The sequence below is a fragment of the Gracilinanus agilis genome, chromosome 1, assembly GCF_016433145.1.
Source record: "Gracilinanus agilis isolate LMUSP501 chromosome 1, AgileGrace, whole genome shotgun sequence".
In the NCBI taxonomy this organism is placed as follows: Eukaryota; Metazoa; Chordata; class Mammalia; order Didelphimorphia; family Didelphidae; genus Gracilinanus; species Gracilinanus agilis.
In genome coordinates, this window is record NC_058130.1 from 9,915,013 (window position 1) to 9,934,300 (window position 19,288).

Consider the following 19,288-nt stretch of genomic DNA (forward strand, 5'->3'; position numbering starts at 1 on the left):
TCATGGTTCATAAGTCTGACCTGATTGAAGATTCAGCAAAGGAAAGTGAGAAGGACTGGGGAGAAGAGGAAAGCTAGGAGAGAAGAGAGTACCAAGGAGAAGAGGGGAATTGACCATCTCTGAAGCTGCAAGCCTGAAATGACTGAAGATGAGAAAAAGCCATTAGATTTGGCCTTTCATGAATCCTTGATAACTTTGAAGAGAGCAGTTTTCATTGAATCTAGGGAGGGAAAAGAGAAAGAGGGTTTAGGGCAAATCCTTGGGAGATACAGTTCCAACCTCGATAAATGTCCAGCATAGAGATGGTCAGTTAGTGCCAGAACATCTGAAACTTCCTTGGGCATGGGCAGGCAGAAGCTGGCATATGCACCCTGAGCCAAGCAGACTCTCATCAATGGATGCATCCAGAAATGCCCAGAAAGACAGAGTTTTCAGAAAGACAGAGGCTAGACTCTTGAGGGGCTTCTTGACCCAGTGAGCAGAGGACTGGCCTGTAGGATCTTATCAGTTGTATGGCACCAGAGAAGCTATTTTACTACTCACAACAGCTTCTTCAACTGTAAAATGAGGGTCACAGACGTTCCCATCACTGGTCTCACACAGTACCAACGTTGTTAGGGAAAAAAACCTAAATAATGTTGTAAATAAATGTTAGTTGCTGATCTTTGTAGGCCAGTGAGCAGGTTGTAAATTTACATGACCAAAATAAGGATTTGTAAGAACTGAGAAACGGGATCGCTAGCAACTAGCATTCTGGACTAATTTGGCTAGAACAGAATGATAATGTTGATATTGGCCCAGATGTCTACCTGAACAGGAGACCCAGTTCCTCCATACCAGTTCTGGCAGAAATCTGAAATTCATCCCTGACTGAAAAATGATCCCAATAAGAAACTATACTAGTTACCTCTTAAACCCCAAAGGTAAAATTCCCAAAAATGTCATGGAGGAAATTAAGAGCTCCTATGTCAAAGAAAAAGTACTGCAACTCTCCAGAAAAGAAAAAAAAAACAGTTCTGCTACCAAGGAACCGTAGTCAGGAAGACACAAGACGAGGAAGCTTCTGCCATGAAATAGAGATCTTCTATGACATTATTCTAGGGGCTTACAGCTGAGAAGAACTTAATGCTGAGTATTAAATAAATCTATAATGAAATGTGGGGTCTTCAGGAATTTCTGACTTTTAAAAAAAGCTTAATATAAACTTTAGAGTTAGACAAGAGTTTAGAGGCACCTAGAAAAGTAAATTTACTTCAGCAATTGGAAGCGGACTATATGAATATTTAGTGCTAACTTAATAGGAGAAGAACTGTCTTGCTTTAGAACCTTAATCTCTTCAAAGAATATTGAAAGAGGGAAATAAGAAAAACTGAACCTTGGGACAGATTGGTGCTGTTCAGAGGGTTTTAAGAAAGGAAAAAGAAGTTACAGTAAAAGGAGGAGTGTATTAGTTTAAAAAAGAGGAAAGTATTAGTTTTGAAAGGAGGAATAAAGAGAATTAGTTATTTCTCTTAACTGAGGTTATGAAAAAGAGTATACAAACATGGAGGAAAGGAGAGGGGAGAGCAGCCATCAGATGAACCTAACTCTTCTCCAAAAAAGACAAAGATTGTCCTTTGTCCCCACATATATGTGCCCGCCCCCCCTCCACCAGTTTGAGGTAAAAAGCCATCAAACCCAACCCAGAGACAGGCTGAGATAGGAAGGAGGAAAATAAAGCAGAAGAGGGAAGAGACAGATTGATCTTGAAGCAGAGATTCAAGCCAGGGGGCAGAAGAGCTGGAATCCAAAGGGATGCCGTGTTGCTCTATGCTATTTTTTAGTTGGTGAATGGCTGAGCAGTTTGTGGTATGTGAATTCAATGTCATATTGCACCTTCAGAAAGAGGAAAATCTCAAAGATTGCAAGGTGAAGTGAGCTTAGAAGTAGAAGGATAAATTATATATGAACAAGAATGCTGTAAAGAAAGACATTTGGAAGGCTTCAGGATTCTGATCCGTGCAATGACCTGCCTTATCTCCAGAGGAGCTCCAGTAAGCATTTAACCTCCCTCCTGACAGAGAAGTAATGGGGCCCAAAGAATCATGCATTTTTGGACAAAGGCTACTGTATGCATTCTTTTTACTTGATTTTGGTTTTGATTTCTGATTGGGAATTGGGGGAGAAGAAGGAGTTTAACAACAGTGATGGGAAGAAAGGGGGCTGTTGAAACATTTTCTTTAATGCACAGAAGTAAGTTCAAAAGGAAGGAAAGACAAATAGGACAGTTTTTAGGGCAGAATGTAGTACTTAGGATATTTTTTAAAGCAGGCATTATGGAAGGGAGATGCATGATTTCCTGTTGATTCCTGTGGAAATGCCTTCTGTTTTGGTGCTGAAGTTCAGAACATCATTTTAATATCGATGCAGGCTGCTCCCCATAGGAATATGCCAGGGTCTTGGGTGAAGGGGGCTCAAAGTTAAATCAACTGTGTGATTCTGTCTGCTTGGCTTTTCACCACTGTTATTGCAGCAGCAGCGGGAGACCACACAGGACTCAGAGACTTCTCAGATTTTCTGATTGTTTCCTGAAGAATTCATCCTTCAGTGGCAAGCCTCTCCAGACTTTAGCAGAGGCCCCTTCTTGATCCCCTTTACCTTGTGGTGTGCTGGAATAAGGATCAGTAACTCAGGGTCAGCCCCATACTCTGAGGAGCACCTGAGTTGAGACTTCTGTATCTCAATACTTTGACTCAACCAGAGTCAAATATCATAAAAATAACGTTTAAGGCGAAATTTCTGTTGTTGCAGGCCATGCTTACTACAACTCAGCTTCAGTGAGGAACAGAATAGGATTTGGGATCATTGCTTTAAGTTGGTCGAAATGAGAAAACAGCTTATTTACCCATCATACAGAACTGTCTAGAAAACCTTTGACCCTCCTGACTTGTAAATGGCACCTCTGTTCTCTGGAGACAACGTCTGAAATAATATTGTGCTTTCTTCCTCAGCATCCGAGTGGGCTGTCACAGACTTATCAATCACCACATCTTTACCAACCTCATACTTGTCTTCATCATGCTCAGCAGTGCTTCCCTTGCTGCCGAAGACCCCATCCGAAGTCACTCCTTTCGGAATATCGTAAGCCAGCAAGTTTGTGAACTAACTCTCATTTGTGTGAACGGGGGCTTCCAGCACGGTGTCATTTTCTTCTCAGGCTGTCAGGCTGTGGGATCATTTCAGTGTAGAGTCGCTAAAACAATTTGTATTAAAAATGTTAAGGCACCCTTCAACGTAGAAGAATTAAAACATGCTTGAGGTCTGCAGTATTTTTAAATGTGTTCTTTATGTTCATTGGAATGAGCAGTTTTGCAAATTATTATTTAGAACCCAGAGGGAAACCTGAATTCAGGGTTTAATTTCCCCAAATAATTAGGTAATTTTGGAAACCTTTTATACTTTAAATTGTTTATATTTAATCGTATGCCATATTATGCAAGAGTTTGCCACAAAGCTTACCTTTGATAAACTTCTATAAAACTGTTCCTTTTCAACTTTTCCTTTTGAAATATCCAGGCACTGCTTTTCCAAGTCATGAATTATGTAGGCTCTTTGCTTTCCCTTTCTCTTCCCCCATTCCTGATTCTGCCTTTTGGTCACCTCTTTTAAGCCTTTCAGACAGTGGAGGATGAGAGTAGGGAGTGAATACCTTTGCTTCAGGTCATTGTGTTCTGTACCAAGAAGTCTAATTGGAGGTCCTCTGGCCACCCCTAGCCTTGCTGTGCCACTACACCGTTGGGCAGCACATTGGTTCCACCATGAAATGAGGCCTTTGGCTTCACCCTTTGAAGGTGAAGGTCCATTCAATAGTTGGTCATTTCCAAAGGAATGAGCCCCTTGATTTTAGACTGTCTCTCTTTAATTTCTTTTCTTCTATTGAGAGGGATGTTCCCTTCACGTTTGGGTTGTGCTGTCCCACTGGTATGTTTTTTTTTTATTATGCTCTGGGAGAGAACTTTGTACGTGAAATCAGACCTGCCCTGACTGAGATTTTCCGTTTTCTAAGACTTTGAACACAAACATCCTCTTATATAAAAGAGAGGCATGTGTGTATGTATTCTGTTTTATCACACCATCATCCTTCTCCCTCCCAGCTTGCATTGAGTGCCCCCCCAACAGTACTAGATTTCACTTATTGGTTTTCATGAAAATGGATACCTATGATGCTTATTGTGTTGGGGCGGGGGTCCTCACTACCCTGCGCTGATAGGTGCCTCTTCTAATATATCTGGTTCTTAGAGACTGGAGTTGGAGCAGACCTCAAATCAGCATTGCCCGAGTCCACAATTGAGAATACTGGGACTATGTGACATTTTCCTGGCTTTCCCACCAATCTTGGTTTTGAAATTTGGATGATTATCCAATTTATCAGACCCATAAGACACCATGTCTGCTGTGGGGGCGATAAAGACCACTTGAAAGAAAAGAACAAATATTGTACATTGTTGATGATGTAAAGATCATGGCCTCTGGGCTTGAGCCTGATGATACTTTATCATATGGAAGAATTACAGTGTTTAGAGAAAATCTGTTCAGCCCTATTTAGTCAGATAAGACTCCTAAATGATGAAACAAGTGACCTTTGTATGTACATCTAGTGTGGATAAAAGAATGTTGTATTTTCACCTGTTCAGAGGGGTGGTAGACTCAAGCCTTTTGGGGAGCCAGTAGGAAGTTTGATGAGTCCCTTTGGCATCAGGCTGTCCATTCTACTGCCTGGAGCCTGGAAATGAGCTGTGGTGGTTTGTCCCAAGCTGCCTTTATGGGACGTTGTTTCCTGCTGGGCTCTTCAGGTCTTACCACTCCTGTGGGTGTATATTTTTAAACTTCTGTAGTATCGTGGTGAGTGAAAAGGGAGAAAATGGAGCATGAACAGGAATTCAATCCTAGAACTCCAGGAACCATCATCCTCAATGTCCCAGCTTCAGTTACTCACAACCCCTTTTTCTTGGCCATCCACAGCCTTCTGGGACTAATGAGTGCTCTCTGATGCAGGAGTGAAATAAGGGATCCTGGGGAGAGACACGCAAGTACACTTAGCAAACAAGTAAACAAATTCCCAAATGTCTAAGGGGGCTTAAAAGATCCAGCATCCATACCACTGATCCTTAGAGAAAAAGCAAGCCCCTCCCCACCTGTGGTCAGTCCCCTTACCGGAAACCTCCTTAGAAACCTTGGTCTCTGCTTTACTTTAACATGAGCAGCAAGGAACTGCCCAGGGCTTGATCATAAATTGTTCCTCTCTGAAGTGACACTATTTCTTGGTTCACGGAAATGGCATTGACCTGGGAAATCAGAAGACGTGGTTTCTCATCTCAACAGCTTTGCCTCGTGACCCTTGGCAAGACATATGACTTCTCAGTTACAGTTCCTATGACATGATGGAATTGGCTGATCTAATCAATAATGCCACTTCATAGCTCTGGGCTTTGTGGAGCAAGAAATTGCTAAAGAGTCCCAAAGGCACATAAGAAAGATCGAAATTCTTGGCTATTTGAAGATTTCCTGATCGTGTGTGTTGCTGGATGCAGCGGTTTTCTTGGGCCCTAAAAGATGTCCCTATCTTATTACAAGCTATAGGACTGGCTGCAATCGGAACAGACAAGTTTCTCATTCTTTGCCTCCCCTGTAGCCGTAGGAGGAGCAGGAAGTGCAGACAGGGCTGCCCGCCTCCAGCCGGGAGAAGATCTGCATCCTTCATCTCTCTTGCTGCCAGGACAGCCTAGAGAATGTGATTTCTGTGCAGTCTGTCTCCCGCCTCCCGCTCAGCAGGACCAACGAGTGACCGTTGGTGTCTCACTCCAGTTAGCGGCCTTAACTCTTTCCGTCTGCTTTGCTCTAGCCGTCTGAGCCCAAGCCCGGCCTCAAACATCCTTAGGAAAGGGGGTTGGACACGGACATTTTGCACATGATCATGCTCTGCCGTGTGGGTCTAAGAATCTGGGGGTGCTCGTTAGCATTCCGGGTCTGGGGGGGCCGGGAACCGCATGGGGTGTTCTGTGACTCCTGGTCTGATTCCAGCCTGTTTTCCTCACTCTGCCGCCTGTTGTACCTTGCAGATACTGGGTTACTTTGACTATGCTTTCACAGCCATCTTTACTGTCGAAATCCTGTTGAAGGTAATGGCCTTTTCATTGATCCTTGCATGTGCCCGAGCAGCTTTCGCAATAATAGCTTCAATTTTGTGCTTGCTTTCCAGATGCTAGGTTACGCAGATTATGTCTTCACTGGTACTTTTGCATTTGAGATCGTTTTGAAGGTAACAGGTTTACCAGCCGTGTGTTTAGCGGGTGTCACCTGCCCAGGAAGGACGCTTGAAGTGTTTGGTTTTGTTTGGGGTTTTCTTTTTTGGCTTCTGGGCTCAAGCGAAACTTTTTTTTTCATCCCAGGACATACTCTGTAACAATTCTCTTTGTTTTTGTTTTCTTTTTTGGAATTTTGAATGCATGTAGGAGCCATTTTGCTTAATGATATTGATGAGAACATTCATTTTGTTCCTTTAAAAAACCTTCTGCTGTGTCAGCTGCTGATACAGAATGATTCACTGTGTGAGTTTCTTCTGGCCTGCTCTGACACTCAAAGCAAAGCAACCTATTTTACAGAGGGAGCATTTCATTCCTCATTTCTCTCGCTGGATTCTGTTTTCAAAGATGTAAAATAGTAAACTGCTATTTTCTTGCAACAGGATTTGCAAGATAACTTGGGTTTATTGATGTGTTCATATATTCTGCATCTGTTTGAAGTATGGGCTTATTTAAAGAACCACCAAGAAGTAAAACATACAGCAGACGGGCTAAATAGCCTGGCCTTTGCATGACTGAAAAGTTGGCATTGCCACACGGAGTTTGTGTACTGATTGTGAGGGACACTTTGCAGAGAGCACACGCAAAGGGCCCCGTGGAAAAAGTGGGACTCGTCACTGACCCACTGGACCAGCAGCGCATCTCTAAGCGTAGGGCAACATGCTTTTGGAAGGTGCTTTGAGATGTGTCTAACACCTCCTTCCAGCTTCAGACAGTGCAGCCTTTCCAGAGGAGCAGAGCCTTAGGCAAGTGGCTCTCCAGGCGGTAGAGCCTTTCTTCCTCCATGAGAATCAGTAAACAAACTGTAGTTCTGCGTTTTAACCAATTCTTGCTTTCTAAAGCCATGTTGCCTCTTTTGTGTGTATTCCTTTAAAAGCGTTACTGATTTGTATTCAATTATAGCTATAACTTGGGCTGTTTACAAGATGGTTTGTAAAGCAGAACTTGGCTTACTACCGGGGAACGATAGGTTGTACTGGTTAACACTCTTCGGTGAGGGTCCACATGCCTTTCCCCACTATTCTTTGGGTGATCTAATGAGCCTGATGACATTTTTCTCCAAAGACAAGGAATCTGGCAGTCCTTCAGGGTCATCCTTCAGAGTAACAGTAATGACTGTTTATTCTTGGAGATCAAGATTTCAAATGTGTGGGAGAGTGAATCCCAGGTTTACTCTGGAAATTTTAAAAAATAAGATGCTGAGATGAACTTTCTCCCCCATCATTTGCTTCTTTATCCTCAGGATGGAAGACTGAAAAACTCCAATTAATCCATTTTGCTCTATACTACAAAATTTTCACTTATTACGTAAACAGTTATTCTAGGCTCATTTGACCAGGCTGTTAAAACAACTGTCATCGTTTGTCAGATTCTTCATAGTTACCTACAAGGCAGGTATCTGAGCCTGGATTCTTATTTTTGAGTTAATTGCTGAGAGCCAAGTGAAATAGAGCAAGCAAGTGTGTTCCCTCCCCCTGTGGACTGTTTCAGCTGGAGTGTCTTTCTGAGACAAGACCAGCAGCCTGTGGGACTTGTTTTATTGATCTGGAACTCTAGCATTCATGCCAATGGGTACACCGTTCTTTGTAGGAAATAGACCATTTACTGCTCAAAAATATCTCTTCTTCAGTACCCCGCTGATATGAACCAAATTTTAGTGAATTAGAGAAAATATCTTGGCCTGTGGAACTCTGTGTTAGATGGGCCTCTAGCCACGCTGGGCTCTCATTAGTTGCCTTCCAAATGTGCCACACCTGTCCCAGTTTGATCCCTCTTTTCTTGGGCAGAGACTTCCCATTCTTGGCTTGTGTAGAGTTCATGCCCGATTTATTTTCATGGTCAAGCTCATGTGATCAGTACAATCCCCAGTACTGGTTGGATTCTGGAACCAAGAGGGTTTGAACATGTATGTGGGCGTATGTTCACACCTAGTTTGATATGCAGGTATCAAGTCATGAGACTGATTTTCATGTGTGTCTTTAAACCTGTTTTGTCATAGTCCAACAGCATATATGAATGGACTTGAGTATTGGAGTGGGAGAGGTGGGACGGGGGGGGAAGGAGTAGGTTAAGGTCCTGAGATATTTCTAAAGATTATGAGAAAGGTGATGCAGGTTTCTGATGGACAGGAGCCAGTGGCCAACTTGCTCTCTTCTTTCCTGATGGGAAAGCTGTTGGGGACTTGGCAGTCACTTATTAGTCTTTCAGAGGTCACTGGCATCCAGTGCCCTCATATTTTGGTGGTGTACCTATGCAAGTAGGACAATGTTTTGGACACAACAAAAATAGACAAAATGTAATTTCCCAAGAGGAGCTTTATTCTCAAATGTCAAACAAGGCACTAATGAGAATTTAATCATCTATACAAGGAGATTTCAATTGTTTCATTTTAAAAATTTTAATTGTACCTTAACTAAGATGTACGTGTGCCCATAGACTTTCAATACAAAGATGTCAGTTAAGTCGCTCCTCACTTCTTTTGGTTTTATATCTTCATCGTGTTAATAATATTCACTAAAAGATATAGCCCCACCTCCTTAGGGGTCTTGTAAACAGCCCAAGTGGAGGAGCCCCTGGAGAAAGAGGGAGACATTCAATTACTCAAAATTCTCTTTATAGATGACGACCTTTGGAGCATTCCTTCACAAAGGGGCATTCTGTAGGAACTACTTCAACTTGCTCGACATGCTGGTTGTGGGTGTTTCTCTGGTATCATTTGGGATCCAGTAAGTAACCCAGTCATATCTGTGTGTATATGTGTGTGTGTGTGTGTGTGTGAGAGAGAGAGAGAGAGAGAGAGAGAGAGAGAGAGAGAGAGAGAGAGAGAGAGAGAGAGTCAGAGAGACAGAGACAGAGAGAGACAGAGAAGAAGTAGTAGTAGTCATCATCTTTGTGTACATGTATATATGTACATGCACACCCACACCCATAGGCCCTTTGGAGGCTGTGGCTTTGTACTCATTTCTTAATATTTTGAGAAAACTCAAATTTATGGGTTTGGGATGAGGGAAACAGTCTAATTCCATCAGTAGGCATCCATGAAACCTTGGGAATAGAGAATTCTTGATGACACACTTTGAGTATCCAATTTCTCAATTTGTGTGGTGATGGCGCTTGTTTCCTCATGATTCTTTGCCTTTTCTTGATTTGATTCTATGTAGTATCTCTGTAATAATGACTTCTGGGGTGTTAGCTTTACCCAAAGGAGTCCTTAGCTGTCTGGTTGTAAAGTTTGGCCTGATGGATTACAAGACATCAACCACTATCACCTCTTTCTCTGCAGGCATTTTTAATAGGGAGGAGGAGCATGTGGCTAGAAAGTATTGCCAGGTATTGTTTCCTGCAAGTGGAGGGTGTTTCGAGCAGAAAGGAGGGAGGTGCCTGGAGATCTCCAGCCTGCATGCTTCCATGCTTTAAATGTCCATAAAACCCAGGGTAGAAGTCATGGTAGTAGTGGCTTTCAGCCACCTCGTTTTTCTACCAAAAATACCAATGGCATTCAAGCGTGGGTATTAATATCCCCTCTGCTGCTCATTATCTCAGGGTGCCAAGAAAGCAGAAAGGAGTTCCTTCTTGTAAAAAGATTAAGAACATTTTACACTTTAGACCCTCATCACTATGAATTTTAGGTGATACTAGTTAATAGCTCTACTGACCCTATAGGTGAGAGAAATGATCTGTAATGTCTACAGAGTGAATGCTGACTAATATCACACTGAGGGAAGAATAATACCAATTGAGGGGATGAGGGCTTATTTAATGTTTATTTTTTTCAACAAAGACCTGTTTTCTCTCCTAGAGAAATATCAATTCCATGAATTATGTTCAGTCTGTGATAATGAAAGGTTAAACAAGAACACAGTTCAGCAATGTTCAGGTGCTTTTGGATTGTCCAGGAATCTGTATTTAGCCGAGACATAGAGAGACCCACCAGCAAGGTTACCTGGTCACCCTGTGGTACTGGGCTATTTTCTTGTCTTACTTGTGCTCCTAGATTTTATCATGGTGAACCAAGAACTGTTATTATAAGCCTAAAAGAGTAGAGTAGTGAAGTGGTCTATGTCATTTTTTTTATTCAATTTTTTGCCTTTCTTCCCTTAGCACAGTGCCTGGAACATGGTAGCTGCTTTAAAATGGTAGCTGACTGATTGATTGGTCTCGGGCTAGTAAAGTAGTGCTAACTTTTGTGTTTGTCATAAAGGGTCTTTTACAGTGAGTCACCTCCATGGTGACAGATGAAAATGAATGAATGACATATGATTAATCTATGCTTCCTCACATTTGTCTTTTCTCCAGATCAAGTGCTATCTCCGTTGTGAAGATTTTGAGGGTCTTAAGGGTTCTGAGGCCTCTCAGGGCAATCAACCGAGCAAAAGGGCTGAAGGTTCTTATTTATCTCCTTTTAAAATGTGTAGTTCTTTGGTATGTCTTATCCTCAGGGTCCTGGCTTCCTTTGAGCCAGAGTCCAGTTAGCTTCCATTGACTTCAAAGTAAGCTCTACTCATGCAAGGGCTTTAATTCAATTTCTCTCCAGATAAACCCCCTCTGCTAGTGGCATTTCCTTTGTATAATTGAGATGCTCTGCAGTGAGATAAGGAAAAACTCCCCATTCACCAAAAGCTGTTGGACTCTGCTGCCCAGTTTGGGTCTGTGGTGTCAGTCAGATAGTCTTGAAAATGAAAGCCAGGTAGAAAAGCAAATTAAAAAGTGACTTTGACATAAACATCAAAATATCTGTCCAGCTTTCCTCCAGAAGTCAATAATCATAGCTAGCCATTATAGACCACTTTGATCTGATCACATATGCCCAATACCTAATCTCATTGGACTCTATTATCTCCATTTTACATGTGAGGAAACTGAGGCTTAGAGAGGGCTATCAGAGATGGAATTTAGAAACAAGTTTCTCCTCTCCAGCCCCATGTCCCTATTAATACGTCATGCTTCCTCAAAGTCAGGCTTTAGATAATAGGCCAAAATGGCAAGGCAACACCTCCAAGGTCTCTTCTGTGGTCCCCTCTCTTCTTTCCCCAGCATGTGGTTCAGTGTGTCTTCGTTGCTATTCGAACCATTGGCAACATCATGATTGTCACTACCCTGCTGCAGTTCATGTTTGCCTGCATTGGTGTCCAGCTGTTTAAGGTAGGCTTAGGGAGAGATCCGCAAAGCTCTATGGAATTGATGAATAAATGAGTCTAGAAGCACTTGGGCACTGAGCACAGGGAACGTATAGGAAAAGCTCTCAGGCTCAGACTAATTAGGGGAGGCAAAAAAAAAAAAACTTGGTAAAGAAGTTTAGCTGTGGAATATTTGTTGAGGCCAAGATGTCTGAAGCATGCAGTGATGGGATGGAAACCAAGCCCCTAAGATGTGTAGTGATGATGACAGTTCTGGGACTACTTGATAAGGCCTAGAGGTTCTACATCTCATTAGGAGGAATGCAGTTGTTGACTTCTGTCTCATCTAAGTCCCATGAACTATCTTGAGGCTTGGACTAAGGGAAGGGCATGGTGAGAACATGCACTGGTGAGAGTACTTCTCCAGGTCCAGCCATCTAGGATGGGTCCCCGGAGAGGCCGGGTTGGGGACTGGGGAGTTGGGGCAGGGTAGGTGGAAGGGCGAGGGACTTCAGGGCTTCCTTGCTGGTGGCAGCTCTTCTTACCTCTCACTTATCCAGGAAGGATTTGGAGATAGAGAGGGTGTGGGGTAAGGAAGGTACCTCTGGTGTTGGTCAGCCCCTCATTTTGTAACTTGGTAAAGGGCTACATTTTCCTGTTCTCTTTCTATTTAGGGGAAGTTCTACCGATGCACAGATGAAGCCAAAAGTAACCCTGAAGAATGCAGGTGAGCAGTTGAGGGGACAGATCTAGAACCTTGGCAGGAGGAGGTGGCAGAGAGACACTGAGGGCAGCTTCAGAGAGCACCTAAACCCTGACCATCCCCTGAGCAATCTCACTTCCTTGACCAGACTGTCCAGTGTGAACTGCCCAGAGGGGGATAAGTTGTCTTTGAAATTTTACTCTAGTTCTGGAAGATGTGAGAGAATCACTTCACTTGTTTCTTATCTGTCATGGAAATGAATTCAACCCTTCTCTGACATCAAGGATTCTTAAGCTGAGGTCTGCTATCTAGTATTATGGATAACCGCTTCAGTGGAATTGCTTTCCTTTGCCATTAAAAAAAAGATTCTGAGATGGAGCCCATCCATAGGCTTCACCAGGCTGTCTGCCCAAGGGGTCTAAGACGTGGGAAAGGGAAGGTATTTCAGCAAGTTAAGTCAGCCTTAAGTGCTTGCATTGGGCTAGGCCCTGGGCTAAGGGCTCCCCATACAAATAAAAAGTCAAATGAAAGACATTTCCTGCCCTCAAGGAGCCTATATGCTAATAGAAGGGAACCTGGAAATTAGAGGAGGGGGCAAAAAAAGGCTAGGCAGGCAGGAGTGGAGTCCAGAGAGGAAGGAAGGGGTGACCCTGGCTGGCCTGGGCCTTTTCCTTAAGAGAGGTTCTGAGAGGAGCCATCCAAACAGAGCAACGGGAAGGGGAGAAGGGAGCTTCCCGGGTGAGAAAGAGGGGAGTCCAGAGAGGAGTAAAGTAGGAGCTTTTATTAACTAGTGTCCAGCTTTCCCCTTTCCTCTGTCCTGCCATCTGTCTGTTGGCTATTTGTGTGTTCTCCAGGGTGCTGGAGAGGCAAAGGAGAGGAATTCTGCCTGTTCAGCTTTGGGCATATTTTCAGCTGTGCTGAGAGGTGGAGGGAGAGAAAACCAGCCATTGGCTAATGCCTGGCTACTTCCTGAGCATAATCGCTGGACTCATGTCTAATTCACTCCTTTTTAATTGTTTTGGGTTGTAAACTTAACAAATATCAGCAATGGTGAACATTTACGTTTGCAAAGAAGACTTAAAAAGAGGGTGTCTCGGGTATTCCGAGCTTCCTATTTACACCTTCTTTATCTGTTAAGTGGCCATTCGGTTGACCAGCTTCAACAAGTAGGGCAGCTTTGGGACTGTGTCCTTCCGTGAACTTCCTTCTCCTTCTTAGTCTCTCTGCACGCTAGAACTTTCACTAGAAAAAGAAGCTGCTATGGTAAGCCCCGAACATTTAGTTTGTAGCTCAGGAGGTTTTCAAAGCCGCCTCTTTTGGAAGAAAAGCATTGATAGAATATTCAACTTTCTTCTTTGCGGGAACAGAAATTGGGGAAGGTTTTGTTGTTGGTTAAGGTCTTTGCAGCAACTTGTCATGCTGTTGAGGTCCAACCTGAATTTTCATTGGCCTCAGGAGTCAGTGTCATTGATGGCCCAGCCCTAGGTTGCCCCCTGCATAGGCAGGCACAGTCCGCTTATACAAGTGGCCACCGGCCATCAGGAAGCCAGATGAGTGTATAGACAGACAGACAGCTGAGCCAGATCCATCCCCACTCCTTGGAGCCCCCACCCCACTGATTCTGTATCTATAGCAGTGTGTTCATGTGCGCATCTCATTTGAAAGGAGTTATTTTGGATTTTCAAGGGCAAGAACTCTTTCTTGTTCCTTCTGGTCTCTCCACATTGCTTTATCTTACTCTCTATTGCACACTCTAAGCGAGTCCGTAAATGGAGAAGATTGGTCGTGCGATAGTCTGGGATTTTGATTTTGTTTTGTTCCCATTTTGAGGGTGAGTTTTGTTGGGAGGGCTACAAAGTACTATCAGAAAACTGAGAAGTCATAGGATCATGGCTTTAGGGCTAGAAGGGATCTCTGAGGACATTTAGCCTCAACTCCTCTCACAAACAAATAAGAAGAGCCAACATTTATCTAGGGCAAAGCTACATGTTGTCGCATTTGGTTTAGTTTATGTCAGTGAAGACACAGAGATGTGAAAAAACTTTGAGTCTGAACACCAGATTGTCATATAGAGGTGAGAGGGACGTCGGGGCCACTCCAGAAGTAGGCTGGAGCCTAACGCTAATGGTTAAGGAGAATGTGAACATAACAAGAAGTTTCCACATCTGAGAGTCTTTACCTCTCACAAATGGATCCACGAAGATTCCCATTGGTTTTTTTTTTATGTTTGGTTTTTGTCTTCTGTAGGGGTCTCTTTATCCTTTACAAAGATGGGGATGTGAATAGCCCAATGGTTCGGGAGAGAGTTTGGCAAAATAGTGATTTCAACTTTGACAACGTCCTTTCGGCTATGATGGCACTTTTCACGGTCTCCACATTTGAAGGATGGCCTGCGTAAGTATTGATAAGCATATAGCTTCTTCTGTAAACTTGTCACTGGAGCCATATTTGTTCATTTTAAATGTCTCCCTGAGCTGCCTACCCAAGAAAGAATTACCTCTTCCTCCCCCCCCCCCACCCCCTTTCATTCCTGGCCTTCCTCTTTATTTGTAGGACAAGGATTTTTTGGCTCTTTAGGACCTAAGGCCTAAGGTAGAAAATGTGAGTATTAAATAAGTCCATCTGTTGAGAAGGTGCTAGAAGTACTCTATCAATAAGACCAAAAGGGTCACACAGCTACTAAATATTTGAGTCTGGATTTGAACTCAGCTCTTTCTGACTCTAGGGCCAGCATAGAAAACAGAACAGAAGGAAGGTCAGAAAGACTCATAAACAAGGAGGATAGCTTTGAAAGTTGTGTTGAATTTATTATATTGTTAATAAAGCAAGCTCTATGTAATAGAGGTCCACATTTTCATGTACAATTCTCTTCTCTTTCTATTCTTTTATATTGTATTTGATGTTTTGAGTTCAACATTTAAAAAAATAAAAATTATACCAACCATAAAAAAGATCTAGTGCCACCCCTGCACTTTGGGGTTTTCTTCAGTCCTCTTAGAAAGATGAAAATTTGGAAGATATTTGGACATTTGTCAAAGCTACTACTCTGCTGATTATTTTGGGAGATTTTTTTTAATCCCAAACTATCAGTATTTGCTATTCAGACTTTTATGAAGGGCCACTGGCAGGTAACTTTTGATTATTGCTCTCAGTAGTATTTCTTAAGTGTATCATCCCCACAATCACAATATTGCCATCCAAGGACCCTCTTTCTGTCCTAAGTGTGTAGACTGGTTTTTGTTGTTGTTGTCGTTGTTCTTATTGTTTTTATTCTGGAAAAAATCTGCAAGAAAACATCATTCGTGTATAGCCGCTAACAGTTTCTAGAGAGTACTTCAGTTGTGTCCCATATATCTATAGCCAATTTGCTTTTTCAAGGGCAATGCTGTCTCTTTGCTTGTATATCTTTGAACAATGGCTGCCCCATCTACTGTACTGGACCAGGTATGCTGTCTATGTCGAGTATACTCTGTCATGCCAAGTACATTGCTTGGCTACCTGAGCAGAGTATTCACCGGGTGAACTGGAGATCAGTACTGAGAGGGTAGTCATGAGGGTCATGTCAGGAAAGAATAACAACTCTTTTCTAGGCCTTCTGGGGATATGGGGCACATGGAACCATCCATTCTCTCATCTGTATTTACAGCTTGATGTCTCAGGTGCTAAAGAGCATCTCTTTGATAACAAATGGGGACCAGGGCAGCAGCTGCCAAAATCAGAACCTTTTGTTAGCCTAAAGTCACAATACCCATTCCCTCTCACACACCTTTCCTCTCACAAGGGCTACATGACTTTTTAAAAAATTAAAATTGTTTTTAAAATCTATCAGATTGGGGTGTCACAAGGCATAGTGGGACAATAGAAAGAGCACCATTTCTTGAACCAAAGATCTTAGGTGAAATCTTGATTCACTTAGCTAATATCTGTGTGATCTTTGACAGGTCACTTAACCTCATGAACCTTAGTTTTCCTCATTTGTAAAATGGAGTTATTAGACTAGCTACTTTCTGAAGTCTCTACTGGCTCTAGACTCTCAGATCCATGATCAAATGTTTACTTAGAACCTCAGAAATGCAAGACACTGTACTAGGCATTTGTAAGAGACAAAGTAGTGGAAGTTCCAGTCCTTCTCCTCCATTTCTAATCTATTTGGAGACACAAGACATACTCAAAAAATAAATAAAAAAAGGAGTAGCTAAACAGAGTATCATGTCTATTTTAGAATATTATTGTGCCACAAGAAATGATGAATATGAAGGATTCAGAGCAAATTGGGAAGAAACTGGAAAGAGATTATGAACTGAGAAAACAGTTTTTTCAGTGGCCACAATAACAAGAAGTAAAACAACCCTGAGAGACTTACAGACTCAGATCAGTGCCAACATCAATCCTGACTCCAGAAGATTGATGAAGCGTGATTCCAGCCTCTTGGCAGAGAAGGGATAGACCAGAGGCAAAGAATGAAATGTTCATTTTCAGGCATTGCCAGCCTGTGCATTCATTTGGCTTGACCATTCTTGTTTGCCGTTAGACATGGCTTTTATTAGATGTGGGAGGAAGAGTTGGGCAGGAAAGAAAGAAGTGAGTCTCAATGAATTTCTTCTAAATACACAAGAATAAAGAAAGAAGTTTTTAAAAGTCCAGAGAAATTGGAACAATTGTATTAAATTCAATTTGCTCTTAAAAACTATGTGCTAGAAATTCAGTTTTCTGTATTATATTTATGTTCTCTTCTTTCTACATGAGAAGTTCTAATTTGTTGAGTTTATAAATAAAAAAATTAAGGGACTCATCAAATAAAATAATACATGTCGACTGCTAGAAGAATTTGGAAGAAAAAGCTTGCTGGCTTCCTGGTGCCTGGCAACAGGAAGAACCCAGTGGGGCTGGAGCCACGTAAGGATCCCTGGCACCTTTTTTTATACTCATGTGTCTTTTCAGGTTATTGTATAAAGCCATTGACTCCAATGGAGAGAACGTTGGCCCCATCTATAACTACCGAGTGGAGATTTCCATCTTCTTCATCATCTACATCATCATCGTGGCGTTCTTCATGATGAACATCTTTGTGGGCTTTGTGATTGTCACTTTTCAGGAGCAGGGAGAGAAAGAGTACAAGAACTGCGAGCTGGACAAGAATCAGGTTAGGAGGAAATGCTCTCTGGACTTCCTTTTTGGAGGGAGGACCTGGCTGGCTTCTCTGCTGGTGTCCATTCCCCAGAGTCACAGAAGAGGGCGCTGTGGGTCCACCATGTGGGGAAAGGTGGCCCACAGAGGGTTTGCTGATTAGGGGCTGGGAGAAGGACATTGTGTTCTTCCGAGATCCCTGCCCTTTGGGATAGATTAACTCAGTGAGGCATAAACTGCTTCTAAGTGGCAATGCCTTTGGTACCTAAATTCAGGTCCACATATACCTTAGTGTGCACCTCACTTGGGGTGTGGGGTCTTTTTATGGGCTCCCCTGGGGAGAGGTGACTTGAAGTTATTCATCTCTTTTTATTCCCACCTAAGGGGAAAGGAAAAGGATGTTAGCTCTTTCCTAACATGTGTCACTTCCCTGGGTTTCAGGCTTCTTATCTGTCAAATGATAATATTGGACTAGTTGATTTCAGAAGCCCTTTCTAGCTCTAGTTCTATGATCTTAGGGTATATTTAACTACTTATTTTTAAATTTATTAGTAACCTGACCTTCATCTTAGAATCAATGCTGTGTATCAGTTCCAAGGCAGAAGAGCAGCAAGGGCTAGACAATTAGAGTTAAATGATGTGCCCAGGGTCTCCCAGCTAGGAAGTGTCTGAGGTCAGATTTGAACCCAGGGCCTCCTGTCTCTAGACCTGACTCTCTATAAACTGAGCCACCCAGCTGCCTCTCTTAGAGTATATTTTAAAAATAAAGTATCCCCTTTCAAAGGATCAAGATTTAAACCTAGAATGGACTTTAGTGATTTCCTAGACCAGCCCCATATTTTAGCAAACTCAGACCCAGACATCTGGGTGTACTGGAGCTAGAGTCAGGAAGAGCTGACTTCAAGTCCAGCCTCACACACTTACCAGCTATGTGACTCTGGGCAAGTTAACCTCTGCCTCAGTTTCCTATAAAATATGCATTAAAAAAGCACCTACCTCCCAGGGTTGTTGTGAGTATAAAATGAGATACTTGTAAAAGCATTTTGTAAACCTTAAAAGTACTATATAATTGCTAGATGTTGCTATATTATATTACTCTTATTATTGCTCAGCGTCACACAAGTAGGTGCTAAGTGACAGAACCCAGGTTTCCTGACCCAAGGCCCAACACCCTTTCCATTCATTTACCCAGTGATTGGCATCATTGATTCTGCCCACTCAGGGAAAGCTTAAGAAAGGCTGTCTCTGCTTTACTGAATTGTTTTGCTTTCTAGGCCCTCAATGCAAACCAGAGGGATTCTTTTACAAAGGCTCTTCATGCCACCAGAAGCCAGGACTGAGACAGGCAGGCCAAGGCAGGGTCGATCCCCAGAAGTCAGGCATCTCGTGAGGAACAGATTGGTTCTGAGGACCCTGCAGCATCCGAGCGTTGAAAGTAGATCGAAGATCAGAGACAGTCAGGGCTGCCCCGTCCATGGGGGAGATGCAGAAAGATCCCTGGATCAGGAAGCCAGGCAAGGGGAGCAGGTGGTGTCCGCCTCTGACCCTGGGAACAGGGGAGGCTTTGATTCCCAATCCCCTGTGCCCAGCTTCCTGCCTGCCTGCCTTGTGGATAGGCGTGAAGTGGCCCTCAGAGCAGGAGGGCCCTCACCTCTCTAGGGAAGCTCTCAGAACTCCTGCTCATCTTCTCCTGCCTTTGCAGCGTCAGTGTGTCGAGTATGCATTGAAGGCCCGGCCCCTGCGAAGATACATCCCCAAAAATCCCTACCAGTACAAGTTCTGGTACGTGGTGAACTCGTCCCCCTTCGAGTACATGATGTTTGTCCTCATCATGCTCAACACCCTGTGCTTGGCCATGCAGGTAAGGCAGCCCCTCCTGGGGCTGGGGACTCGGTGGGGATGGCTCGTAAAGGGCAGTGGAGGCACCATTATCCCGGAGCCCGAGGATGGCAGAAACTTCTCTCTGTGGGCCCAGCTCCATGCTGTGTAGTGTGACTGAG

General features: G+C 43.1%; 1 protein-coding gene across 1 annotated transcript in view; it reads left to right on the forward strand.

The window, feature by feature from the left end:
* CACNA1D (calcium voltage-gated channel subunit alpha1 D) overlaps positions 1 to 19,288 on the forward strand; it is a 345,485-nt gene that overhangs the window by 253,833 nt on the left and 72,364 nt on the right. Inside the window, exons 19-27 of the mRNA XM_044675443.1 lie at positions 2,991 to 3,120; positions 6,099 to 6,158; positions 8,961 to 9,067; positions 10,638 to 10,725; positions 11,376 to 11,483; positions 12,133 to 12,185; positions 14,409 to 14,555; positions 17,103 to 17,304; positions 18,991 to 19,149. Coding sequence (XP_044531378.1) covers positions 2,991 to 3,120; positions 6,099 to 6,158; positions 8,961 to 9,067; positions 10,638 to 10,725; positions 11,376 to 11,483; positions 12,133 to 12,185; positions 14,409 to 14,555; positions 17,103 to 17,304; positions 18,991 to 19,149 — 1,054 coding nt within the window. The remainder of the gene's footprint in view (positions 1 to 2,990; positions 3,121 to 6,098; positions 6,159 to 8,960; positions 9,068 to 10,637; positions 10,726 to 11,375; positions 11,484 to 12,132; positions 12,186 to 14,408; positions 14,556 to 17,102; positions 17,305 to 18,990; positions 19,150 to 19,288) is intronic.